The 12,162-nt window shown below is 52.6% G+C and overlaps 5 protein-coding genes across 5 annotated transcripts; 3 read left to right on the forward strand and 2 right to left on the reverse strand.

The window, feature by feature from the left end:
• Window positions 1-57: 57 nt before the first annotated feature.
• On the reverse strand, window positions 58-1,138 carry B0T23DRAFT_184295 (uncharacterized protein). Its single transcript, XM_062833118.1, has 2 exons — window positions 376-1,138; window positions 58-133 (listed from the first exon to the last, which is right to left on the reverse strand). The coding sequence occupies exon 1, from the start codon at window positions 957-959 to the stop codon at window positions 489-491; it is 471 nt and encodes a 156-aa protein (XP_062690478.1). The 5' UTR covers window positions 960-1,138; the 3' UTR covers window positions 58-133; window positions 376-488.
• On the forward strand, window positions 1,139-3,894 carry B0T23DRAFT_184251 (uncharacterized protein). The gene is made up of 6 exons (XM_062833117.1): window positions 1,139-1,549; window positions 1,694-2,189; window positions 2,295-2,631; window positions 2,698-2,943; window positions 3,011-3,586; window positions 3,659-3,894. The coding sequence occupies exons 1-6, from the start codon at window positions 1,318-1,320 to the stop codon at window positions 3,692-3,694; spliced, it is 1,923 nt and encodes a 640-aa protein (XP_062690479.1). The 5' UTR covers window positions 1,139-1,317; the 3' UTR covers window positions 3,695-3,894.
• A 1,472-nt stretch (window positions 3,895-5,366) lies between these two features.
• Window positions 5,367-8,430, forward strand: B0T23DRAFT_413895 (origin recognition complex subunit 3 N-terminus-domain-containing protein). Its single transcript, XM_062839542.1, has 6 exons — window positions 5,367-5,689; window positions 5,785-6,075; window positions 6,287-6,360; window positions 6,426-6,821; window positions 6,906-7,179; window positions 7,243-8,430. The coding sequence occupies exons 1-6, from the start codon at window positions 5,636-5,638 to the stop codon at window positions 8,374-8,376; spliced, it is 2,223 nt and encodes a 740-aa protein (XP_062690480.1). The 5' UTR covers window positions 5,367-5,635; the 3' UTR covers window positions 8,377-8,430.
• Window positions 8,431-9,184: 754 nt separating this feature from the next.
• On the forward strand, window positions 9,185-10,617 carry B0T23DRAFT_383852 (uncharacterized protein). The gene is made up of 2 exons (XM_062837434.1): window positions 9,185-10,111; window positions 10,294-10,617. The coding sequence occupies exons 1-2, from the start codon at window positions 9,629-9,631 to the stop codon at window positions 10,417-10,419; spliced, it is 609 nt and encodes a 202-aa protein (XP_062690481.1). The 5' UTR covers window positions 9,185-9,628; the 3' UTR covers window positions 10,420-10,617.
• Window positions 10,618-12,021, reverse strand: B0T23DRAFT_341566 (Sec62/63 complex, subunit Sec66). The gene is made up of 3 exons (XM_062835891.1): window positions 11,650-12,021; window positions 11,277-11,578; window positions 10,618-11,203 (listed from the first exon to the last, which is right to left on the reverse strand). Exons 1-3 carry the CDS (start codon window positions 11,753-11,755, stop codon window positions 10,946-10,948), a joined length of 666 nt encoding a protein of 221 aa, XP_062690482.1. The 5' UTR covers window positions 11,756-12,021; the 3' UTR covers window positions 10,618-10,945.
• Between the last annotated feature and the right edge of the window lie 141 nt (window positions 12,022-12,162).

The raw sequence follows: 12,162 nt of genomic DNA on the forward strand, positions 1-12,162 counted from the left end.
ACGGTATATGTGGATGTGTATGACACAGGGAAAAAAACGCAGTAGTTCAACGAGAATGTATCATCTTCGGTTACCTAGCAACCCTCCTCACCCATCGGTTCGCGGATACATGTGCCGGGTGGTTTTGGCACGCCTAGTGGTGCTTAGGGTGTCAGCTTCAGGCCCAAGTCTGGAGTGGTGCGGGGTTTCACGACCGCTGCGTGAGAGTGTCGGGAGAGGCCTGTCTAGGAATGTTTGGGGCTGAGCTGGGATGGGGGTTCCGGGTTGTGGATAGATGGAAAGGGGAATGAGGGATGACGATCTGGGGACAGCAGTTCAACTGTGGATTCATGGCTGGCTGGGCCAACCCGGATGGGCAGCAACTATAGGGCTCACTCAGTCAGGTCGCGGTGGACGATGGTTGTTGGCATCGAGTCGTGGGATCTTGATGGATATCTGGCCTGATGCATGAGGAGGTGGCGGGCGGAAACATGGGTTCTTGTATACGTCTATATCTCTCCTCTCCGTACGTAGTGTACATGCTGACTGGGTAAGGGTGGTGGTGATGACGGAGCGAGCAAAGGCAGAGTGTCATTCGTCCGGCCAGGTAGAGCCGATGGATGGCATTCATTGCTAATCCCTCCATACAGCGCGCCCAGCTCCGTTCGGCTCCTTGCTCCTCCCGCGGACAAGCCGCAAGACATCACTAGAGTTCCATAGAAGGCAGGCGACGCTCGGACCAAGTCTCGCTCACCTTCAAATAATTTCTCTCTTTCGCGAAGACAGAAGAAACAAGGACTTGTTAACTGCAAAGCTTCCCTTCGACTACTTTCCCTTCCCGCCCAGTAGTACGGATCCTCTCCATTGTCCAAGCTTCTGCGCATTGTGACCCGCCCCGTCCTCCCATCATCTGTCCACGGTTGCCGTTGCCCATCCATCATCATCGCCATCATCATCATCAACCTGCAACTCGACAGCATCAGCGCTACCTCTACCTTGGGAAGCTTATCGCATCATCAACAAAAAGTCACGCGCGCGTTGACGTAGATAGCCACCAACGAGCCGACAAGCTTTCGGTAGCCTCGACCCGCCATCCATCCATCCAATTCTCCACGCGCAATCACGCGTCGTGTCCCTTTTCTGTCTTTTTATTTTTTTTTATTTTTTTTTCTTGTTTCTATCCACCTCCCGACCGGAATCAGCATCTGATTGGAATCCGACTTCGACCATCGCGGCATCCATCACCCACGGCCCGTTGATACTAGCTCTAGCTCTCTGACATCACGTCGCCACCCGCTGCAGCCCGGATTAGTACCATCACCCACTCCATCACATACCATGTCTGACGACTCCACGACCAACGCGCCGGCTGCTGCGGCCGCGTCGCCAACACCCGCTGCTGAGAAGGAGGCCGTGCCTGCACCTGCGACTACCCAAGCCGGCGAGGCAAAGAAGGAGGAACCTGCCGCTGCCAACGCCGCCGAGGAGAAGGCGGCCAGTGCTAGTGAGACTGCTGCGCCTGCGCCTAGCGAAGCGCCAGCCGAACGAGAGTCGGACAAGGCTGCATCAGGTATCTAGAATCCACCACCATTCACCTGCCCGGCCACCCAGGGGGCAACTATTCACCACCCATCATCCGCCATCCATCTATCCGCCCACCCGCAATCATCCCTTCAGAGCATCTTAGCTAATTATAACCTTCTCCTATCATTAGACACCGAGGACAAGCCCGTCGACAAGTCCGACGACAAGGTCACAGATAAGCCCGAACAAGACCAAACAGAAAAGTCCGACGTTGAAATGGCCGATGCTAGTGCCGCCCAGACTCCCGCCCCCGAGTCGGCAGCGCAAACTCAGCAGACCGACGATGCCAGTCCTGCCGCTTCCGCGGCCGCCACGTCCAAGAGCAAGTCTTCGAGCAGTCGTCGCAAGTCCGTCGGCGGTGGCTCCAAGCCCAGCAAGAAGGCTTCCAAGGCGAAGCAGCTCCATCTCGACGCGCAGCCTGGCGACCATTACTACGTCAAGCTGAAGGGCTTCCCCCAATGGCCAGTTATCATCTGCGATGAGGACATGCTTCCCCAGTCGCTCATCAAGTCGCGACCCGTCTCCGCCATGCGTCCTGATGGCACCTACCGCGAAGACTTTGCCGATGGCGGCAAGAGGGCACACGACCGTACTTATCCAGTCATGTATCTTCACACCAACGAATTGTAAGTTTTCGGACTAGCAGTCGCGTCGCGAACCTGCTTGTGTGCTCCATCTAGCCGTCATTCCGGATCCCTAGCTAATCAGACTGATTTTACTTCGAACGATAGCGGCTGGGTGGTCAACACAGAGCTTATCGAGCTCGATCCTGCAGCCATCAAGGATATGAAGATGGACAAGATGCGCAAGGACCTTGCAGCTGCGCACCACTTGGCTGCCGAGTCCCACCCTCTGTCTTTCTACAAGGAGGTTCTGCAGCGGTTCCAGGAGGAGCTGATTGAGCAGGAGAAGGCCAAGGCTGCCAAGGCTGCCGCCACTCCCAAGGGAAAGAAGTCCAAGACCGCTGCCAGCGAGGATGAGGACGTTGAGATGGCCGATGCGAGCGACGAGCAGCCCCAGACCGACAAGAAGAAGGCAAAGAAGAGAAAGGCAGAGGAGCCGGTAGAGGTGAGCCGTAGTTGCGTCTGGGCAAGAAGTGGCTAACATGCGCTAACTAATTTGATACGGAAACAGGAAACTCCTCAGCGGTCAGAGTCGGTCAAGAAGCCCAAGATAAAGTTGACAACTAATTCGACCGCCAAGACCGCCAACGGTGCCGCGGCCACCCCCAAGACTGCTAAGCCCGCAGCGGAAGCGAAGGCCTCGAAGGCTAAGCCGGCCAAGAAGACTAAGGAGACGGAGGAGAAGAAGGGCGAGAAGGAAGCTGCTACTCCCAAGGAGCAGGAATTGACGCCCGAGGAGAAACATACCCGCAAGGAGGTATGTTGATGCACTGGAAACTCGAGTTTAAAGAGTGCTAATTGCTGACTTGTCATGACTTCAACAGCGTGAGGTGTTGTTCCTCCGTCATAAGCTTCAAAAGGGCCTGCTCACCAGAGACCAGGAACCCAAGCCCGAAGAGATGAAGGTCATGTCTGAGTTCTTGACCAAGCTGGAAGCGTTCCCAGATCTTGAAGTTAGCATCATCAGGGCCACGAAGATCAACAAGGTTCTCAAGGCTATCCTTAAGCTCGAGAACATCCCCAAGGAAGAGGAGTTCAAGTTTAAGCCTCGCTCGCAAACACTGTTGGACAAATGGAACAAGCTCCTTGCCGGCGAAGCTGCCTCCGCGCCCGCCCCCTCAGCTGATAAGGAGGCCACCACTAATGGCGTCAACGGCAAGGCGAAGGAGGCCGAGAAGGAGGCCAAGGAGAACGGCAGCAAGACCAACGGCGCCAAGGGCAAGAACGAGGAGCCGTCCACGTCTGATAAGGCTGAGGAGACCCCCAAGGACAAGGATGGCGACTCCAAGATGGAGGAGGCCGATGCGAAGGCCGAAGAGAAGGCCGAGAAGAAGGACATGGAGGAGAAGACCGAGAAGAAGGACGCGGAGGAGAAGACTGAGAAGGCAGAGACCGAAGAGGTATGTTGCATCTGTCCCCAGACTGCACAAGTCACTTGACATGAAGACACAAACTAATGAAAGGCAATGCAGACAAAGTCTTCTGAGACGGCTGAGGCTGCTGCTTGAGGAGGGTACGGGCTCAGTACTCCCGAGCAGCCTGTAGAACTCGGGTTGAGAGGGAAGCCGATTCCATGTCGCCAGTGCCGAACGAGCAAGCGAAAGTGTGTCCGGCAACCCCCCAATGGCGGTCGGTGCGATCGCTGTATACAAAACTCTCTCGAGTGTCTCCCGTGTTCCTGACGAATGCGTAAAGGCCAGGAAACAAACAAGTTTTGTGTTTGTCTGCGTCCGAACTGACGATAAGGACTTGTGCGAAACTGTTTTATAGTCACCGCTTTGAATATGCTATTGAGTGGAAGGCTCTAGGAAATACTGAAATTCTCAGAGAAGGCGAAAAAGTGCCGCATTGATGTTCCTTTTCTTGGACTTAGATATGGAAGTGCCGAATGAGGATATCGGTCATAGTTATGTGGAAGGGGGGGAGTCAGCGAAAGAAAGAAGATGTTTCTGTATAACTAGTTGGTGGTGGTTTTGCATTTCCTTCTTCCCTTTTTGATTCCGTTTGGTGTCTATCTGTCCATCTGTTCGTCTTTTGGTCTCTCGCGCAACATATTCATACTCAACCATTGGTCATCAAATCACTATCTAGGGGTGTTATCGTTTTGCTGTTGTTCTTGTGGGGTTTGTTGGCTTTTACGAGATACATGCATGCCTTTTCCTAGGTATTCAGGCCGTACAGGATCCTTCCTCAGGGTTCTCACTGCCTTCTCTATTGCATTCATCTGTCTTGTTGTTACAAATATCTGGAAACACGATGATCAATGAAGGGGATTCCAAAAGGGGAAGGAAAAGCCAAGTTATTTCAACGAGGTGGATTGGAAGAAGAGAACGCCGAAATGATGAGTATAAACAGGCATTTTAACGATCATGATGATTTGGTTATTTTCATATATTTCCATCAAGGTCTTTCTTGGTCAATTGCCTACAGGAGAAGAAGGAAAGTAAGGAGGAGGAGGAAGAGGAAGACGTTTCGAGACGACAAACAAAGTTAGTCCTTTGAGCTTGTGGTCCTTTGCTTTCGTGTTTCTACTTTGGGACTGGCTGTATGCTTCGCTCCTTTACTAAAGCAGACAGATCTGGTGCTAAACGGCAAATTGGTTGGACCACTTAGGATGGGGTGCGCTTCTTCGGTTGAAGGGTGATCCGATGGAGAGGCTGGTTATGATGACAAGACTTGCGAGGGTATAGCTAAAATTACATGTTTAATGAAATGAAATGTCCATACCAACTGAGTTGACGATAAGTGTTGGATGAAAGCACTCTTTCAGGCTGCTGCTGAGTGAATGAGAATGATTCCCGTTGTGATTTGATGACGGCAAGATCTAAACTACTCGCGCAACCAAGTAGTCAAGTAGTCATCATGATTCACCTCGTTCAATTTTTAATCTTTTTTTTTTTTTTTTTTTTTTTTTTTTTTTTTTTTTTTTTTTTTTTTTTTTTTTTAAATCGGTTAAGGCATGATGTGAACAGACGGTCAAAGTTCACGAAGGACGGCCCGGGGCGAATCGCCGGGGAATCCACAGGGGCTATTAACGAGCTAATCCCTACAAAGTCGGAGTGTTAGTGGCGCATGAGGTGCTGTGGCTTGCACCTTTAGCGCTGCTCCTCCCAAGCTCCAGCAGTGAGTGTCCTGAGATCATGGCCGGGGACGTGAATGGACGAGGGAGCTTCCATGTTTGAGACGCGTTCCTTCAAAATATTGACGACGCCGTTTCATGAGACAAACATCCCTGAACTTGAATGATTCCGGTAACGGCTGCACAGGAAGATGTCGAGTACTTTCCATTAGTATCTAACTACCTGAAAGCCGTACGGGGATCGATAAGTGTCCAAACATTTCGACTTTTTTTCTAAACCTTGAATCCATTTACATTTCTTAACACCTCGCGCTTCCCTGAAAAAATACCCGATTTCTGGTAATCAGCCAAGGTAACCTCACCATTCAAGATGGCAGAAACACACGACGAAAACCCAGCTTTTTCTGAGGAGGATGATCACCGGGTATGTTTACGTTTTATGTCCCCTTGTTTCACAATTTGCCCCGAACGCGGTTCTTCACAGCAGCTCTACTTACTAATTCACACTCGTGAAAACAGGCAGTCTACATCTTCAACCCAAGAGCAGGTCACCATACCTCCCTGCCACAAGAGAAAACACGGCCAGTAAAAAAGCGGAGAGTCAGTAGTAAACGAGCTTGGTCTGCCTCTGCCGCCGATCATGCGGGAGCAGCACCACATGCAGACGAGGAGACGGAGACGACAACGACTGCTGCTGCTGCTGCTGCTGCCTTTTCTCAACTGTTCGGGGGGAAAGAGAGTGTGGAAGCTGCGAGGTTGAGGAGGCAGGTGTTTGAAACGGCGTGGCCGGTTCTGGATGGACGAATCAAGGTAGGTTTTGATTTCGTTATTTGTGTGATTTGTTGGGTCTCTACCTTGTCGCGGGGGGGTGGGATGGAGATGAGTGACTTGCCGATGAGTTTTCGATCTCCTGGGGGAGTTGTAGGCTTAGACGCGGGGGGGGGGGGGGGGGGTGGCATTGCGCTTTGGATGTGTTGTTGTTTCTGGACAAAAATTGCTAACTTGAGTTCTACGAGTGAAGAACGTACTAAGAGAGGCGAACCGAACGACCCTGGAGGATGTCAGCTCGTTTATACGTGACGCTGAAGGTGATGCGTAAGTGGTGATGCGCCCTTCCCGATCTCCTTAGTTGAAGGGAAACCGGCACTGACGCAAAACAGAACAAGAGGAACCAGAATTCCAGCCGGCTTCATCATCACCGGCCCCAATATCGCCTCCCAAGACCTCCTGTTCGAACAACTTTCCGAGGCTCTCGGGAAAGCCACACAAGCCCGGTTTGTTCGTCTACGGGCGGCTGGGGCGCCCAACCTCAAGGCGGCGCTCAAGAAGGTAATAAGAGACGCCACTGCGCAGGTGTCTCTTGACAGCGGCGATGGGGATGAAGACACCGAGGTCGCCTTAGGCCGGGATGGCAGGAAGTATCTCGACTATGACCTAGAGGGATTACACGCTTTTTTCGGCGTGCAGCAGGATTCGTCACGGCGAGTTGTTGTGGCGTTTGAGGATAGCGAGGCATTTGAGAGCTCATTGTTGACTGATCTGCTTGGTCTTTTCCAGTAAGTTGACCGTCAATTTTTTTACTCCGTTCCTTGCTTTTTTTCCCTCGAGGCGGCGTGGCTAAACAGGTCTGGGTAATACAGTTCATGGCAGGGGCGCATTCAGTTCTCCGTACTCTTTGGCATCGCTACCTCGGTGGAATTGTTCCAGGCGCGACTCCTCAAGTCTACTGCCCGACAATTGTTTGGTGCCAAGTTCGATGTCGTCCAGGCAGATTTGGTTCTTGATAATGTCTTCAAGAGCGCCATTGCTGGGACGCAGGCGACACTTCGCCTGGGGCCTACGTTACTAAGGAGTTTGCTCGATCGTCAGCGGGATCAGGTTGCTGGTATTCGGGTGTTCATCAGCTCTATCAAGGTAAGTCCGACTGAATTCTTCATCAGGACAATTACCATGGCTGACATTTATGGTATCATTTAGTACGCCTACATATGTCACTTCTATGCGAATCCTTTGAGTGTCCTGCTTGCGGATGAAAAGTCCCTCACCCGTCAGCTTCTTCAACCTGAGCACATTCAGGCTGTGCGGACGCTTGACTCCTTCAAGGCACACGTCGAGGCCGCGGTGGACGCCAGACAGCTTAACCATGCGCAGTTACTCGTCGAAGATGATGGCTACCTCGTTCGCCAGATGGTTGAGCAGCGGCAGAAAAAGCAAGATTACCTGATGCAACTATTGCGTTCTCTACACCTCCTGACAAGCATGGATCTCGTTCCTGGCCGTTTCACCGATCTCTACGTGGCCGCTCTCGCAGGGGGGCTCGATCTAACGCCCACCATCGACGGCATAAAACGATTAGGAGCAGACGACGTCCCTGCCCTAATCAACCGCCTACTAACAGCCATCCGAACCGGCAGTCCCGACCTCGACCTGCCAGGCTGGGAGAACGAAGCCGAGGAGCTCATCAGTTCCCTCTGCGAGATCCGCGACGAGATCGAGGCATTAGCAGAGCAAGCCCAGGAAAAAGGCCAACAAGTCCTCAAAAGCAAATTCACCGCCCAAAGCAAAGTCCTCCGCACAACCGTCATTGCCCAAAAGGTCCAGCTCAGCCAGGACACGGCCAAACTAACGGACGAAGACAAGGCTTTCGGTAAGGCTATCGACGCTCTTGTGGACTTACTCACCCACCATATCTACAGCGATCCCGTCGACAGTTTATTCTTGCACGAAGCTTGGGCGTATGACGCCGAGGCTCCGTACCGGGACGTCTTTGTTCCGCGGCCGGGAACGACCTTTGAGCGAGCGTTGACGAGGCCGCATGCGTACCTCGGGTGTGAGTGCTGCAGCAAAGCCAACGGGACGCTGTCGGCCACGCTGCCGACGACGTGTATTCTATATCGATTGTACCTGGAGACGGGGTCGTTGGTCAATGTCGCGGATCTATGGTCTGCGTACTACGCGCTTGTGGGCGAGGATTCGGAGGATGGTGGACTGGGCGAGAGAGAGGCGCTGGTGCAGTTCTATCACGGCTTGGCAGAGTTGAGGCTGATGGGCTTTGTTAAGAGCAGCAAGAAGAAAGCGGATCATGTTGCCAAGGTTAAGTGGCTGCTGTAATCGGCTCGGGATAGGTGTGTGTACTGTGCGTATGTGAGTGTGTGTGTGTGTGTGGGGGGGGGGGCGGCTGGGAAGCGGATGGAGGGAAAGAGGAGAAAGGGGAAGAACCGAACCGAGAGCGTCCTTTCCGTTCGCGTTCTTTGTTCGTCTCGAATGTTTCATCCTTGGATGTGGATGGAATGAGAAGCTATGTTTGGCATCTTGCGTGGCCACATGGGGAAAATGCATTGTTACTGTCATTGGCATTCATTCCATTCACATCGTTTTCGACGAGAAGACCTTCATACAAGGCCGAACAATGTCCTCGATTGGCACAATCCCGTTACCCTCTCATATCCAAATGAAAGAGACAAAGAGGAAGAGGCGGCAGCCGATAAATGAACGATTTGATCAAGGCTATTCACCGACTACCAAAAGACTTCGAAAAAGACCCCCCCTAAAAAAAGGGGGAAGACAAAGAAAAGACCATGACGGCATCCCAACTTCCGGTGTTGCTGCCTACCTCTGCTGTTTCTGGAAATCGCCAGCGGCTTTTCTCTGCCACCGAAGACATAAAAAACATGCTTTCGTGAGCAATGTCTACCATACAACAGAGACGGCGGTCATCTTCGCTAGGCTATTTGATCATTTCCGGTCTGCTTATTTGAATCGTGAATCGCTTTTGCTTCGTTTCGTTTCGCTCGTGTATCCAAAAGGTCGTCTTCGGTTTATTTTTCAGCAGGTCATCTCGTAGCCCTTCCTTTTCAGAAACGTCCATTGTGGGAGGGTACCAAATAGTTCAAAAGAAATCATACAACTATTCATTCTACTCTGCCGCAACAACGGGTGCACGAACCGAACCGACAAAAGAAACGAGAAAAAAAGCCTTCACTTTACTTCAGTATCATATGTTCCTCAATACCTACCGGACCCTTTACTCAGTACAAATTCCCTCGTCAAGTTTCTCGCAAACCTACTCGCTTGTAATCGGATCGCAGTTATACCCATCGCAAACGAGCGCTGACGTTGAGCAGACCAATTGATCACGAGCTGATCATTCACCGGGAACTTGTCGTCTCGTATATCCTCTTCAGATCTTGCTTGTCACTGTATAAAAACCTTCGAGGTCCTCCTCTTGAACCACTGAGCAAGGGCTACCGAAATAGGAACGGCGAGTCTGTGGGCAGTCCGGCCAGGTTTGGTATCGAGAGTCTACCCTCATAGCCAGAAACGCGATCATTCTTCAGGGGGAAAAAGAGAGACAGCAAGCACAATGTCCAACCACGGGCAACACCCAGGTCAACAACCCAACCCTCGGGGTCATCACCGCCGTCCGCCTCCCCCACCATCAGGAGCAGCGTCACAGCCACCACATCCCCCTCAACCCCGTTCTCACCAATTACAAAACCCACCAACCCTCACAACCCGCCGCTCCCTCCTCTCCCCAACCTTCGCGTCCAAACTCCGTCAACTCGCCCTCCCCCTCGCCCCCCTCGTGCAGCTAACCAGTGGCACCGTGCACCCCGAATTTCCCCAGACGTTGCTCAACTTCTGGCTTTTGACCGACGACCAGCTGGACCGACTAGCGAGCTTCTATCACCAGCGCACGCCATGCCAGTGGACGGCGCACTACCCTTGTCCGGTGTCATGGCCGGCGGGCATGGGGATTGAGGAGAAGAGAAGGAGGATTGGACGGTTTATTGGGCTGAGGGGCTGTGAGAGTCCGTTGCCGACGGTGACAAGTTTAGACGCGGACCTGCGGCAGATGAGTACGGGGGAAAAGAAGGGGGATGAGCAGTAGATGATGACGCTATGGGGATTGATACAGATTTGGAAATGGGTGGACAACAGACGGAGCAACAACGGGCGTTCTCGAAGGGCATGAGCCCGCCTCTAATGTCAGCTATGGAAAAGGAAGAGAATGAAATGTCGACGTACATATCGGCGCTGTTGAAGTCGACGATAGGAACGACGGGCGAGGATATTGCAGAGACGGAGAGGAGGGTCAGGAGAGCAGAGGATGAGTTGGATGAGATCAGGAGGAAGATGGGCTGGTATTTTTAGGTTGACAGTGACTTTTTGCGATAGGTAGGGATAGCAAGACGGGCAAGATCTGGAGTTCCCGACGGATTCGCTTGGAAAAGGTCTAGATGGCCAGGCAGGTTAACTAGAGGTACTGAACGAGGACTGGTGCTCGGCAACATCGGTACAGACCTAGAGCGTAGAACAGCGCGATATACCAATTTCAAACTATCCAAGCCGAGGCCTGATTCGCTTTCATTCGTATATTGACCAATGTAGGTATTGAAGTCTACGTAAGAATCCCAAACCCAACGACGCTGTGGGCTGTACTATATCTCGACCAAGACCCGTAAACGACCTGAAGAGGCTCCCCCAAAAAAGTATACCCTTGAATATTTTGCTGCAGGTCCCAACCCATAAACGCCATGGAAGAATGCAATTGCTTGCCCAACGCAGCCCCACGCTGCCCTGCCCTCCCATACCTCTCTTCTTATTGTACAGCCACCCCGGAGATCTCTATGCGAGATGCTCACGTCACTCTCATGCACCGCTCGCTAGGACGTGACCTCTAGTTCTTGCCCTTCTTGTTCGACGGCGATGACGTGACTGAGCTGGTGTCCACAGGGGTACCAGTACCAGTCTCATCCCCTTCCAGTTCCTTCATGAACTCGCTTCTAACGGTGGCCCTGCGCTTCTCCCACCACTCCTTCTCCTGTGTTGCCTGAGCCTGGATCTCGTCAAGGCGCTCGCGCAGCACAGTGTTGGCAGCAATCTCGTTGGCGGTCTGGAAGATGCTCTGTCCCCAGTTGGGAGCGAGTGCGTTGGCCTGAAGAATCGGGCATTAGCATTTCTGGAATCCAATAATCCGCACGGGTAACCCTCTCCAAAGGAACACACACCTCCATAACAACATCACGAAGCTCTTCCTCCATTTCCTTCTCGGCACGCTGGAACCTTTGCCACAGATCATCGCCGATGCTTCCACGCTGCAAAAGAGAGCTGCAGGCGGCCTTAGCGGCGCGGATCTGGATAATACGGTGGATGTCTTCGACAGCGCGGCGCAGCAGAGCCGCCCGGAGCACACTTTCAGGAACTTTAGGTGCCTTTTCGGATCCGTTCTCGGGCTCCATGTGGAGGAGTGACAGGTAGACGTTGCGTTGGAGGTGAGGACCGAACCATGGTGCGAGGTTTGCGCTTTGCTCTGGAAGAATCAACATGGTTAGGTTTCTATCCAGAGAAACATGGAAATCTCTGGGTAAGGGGGTTGCATACGGGCTTTCCTCTTGCGGTAGATTGTGGAAAAGGTCATGAAGGTGCCCGTCAGGACAATCAGATAGGCGAAGGGGAGCACAAGCCCCCGCCAGTCGAGGCTGAACATGTTTCGGGATGGAGTGTGTCAAATTGACGGACGAGAAATGATGTCTGTATTCTCTACTCTGGAAGAAAGCGAGCGACTAGAGTGAACCAAGAGGCGGCGGCGTGAGGATTGTCGTCGTGCAACTGAAAGGTTGCCCGGTGGTGGATGTGTTTGCCTTTTGCGGTTGTGTGAGTGATGGACACCGACGGCAATGTGATCGTGCTTCCCTTAGTTATCAAATGCAGTGCCCATGCCTGGAAAGAACACCTTGACAACTGCAACGGTGCAGCGCGGCAGGGGGAGCTTGACAATGGAATTTCGGCCCTTGGCGCGCGCTGGCTTCATCTGAGTGGCAGGGGCCCATGCCGCAAGTGGAAATAAATGCCTGCCGCGACAGCCACTTTCTGTCACTCTTAGGGGTGCGGGGC

Source organism: Neurospora hispaniola (assembly GCF_033458365.1).
Source record: "Neurospora hispaniola strain FGSC 10403 chromosome Unknown B0T23scaffold_6, whole genome shotgun sequence".
In the NCBI taxonomy this organism is placed as follows: Eukaryota; Fungi; Ascomycota; class Sordariomycetes; order Sordariales; family Sordariaceae; genus Neurospora; species Neurospora hispaniola.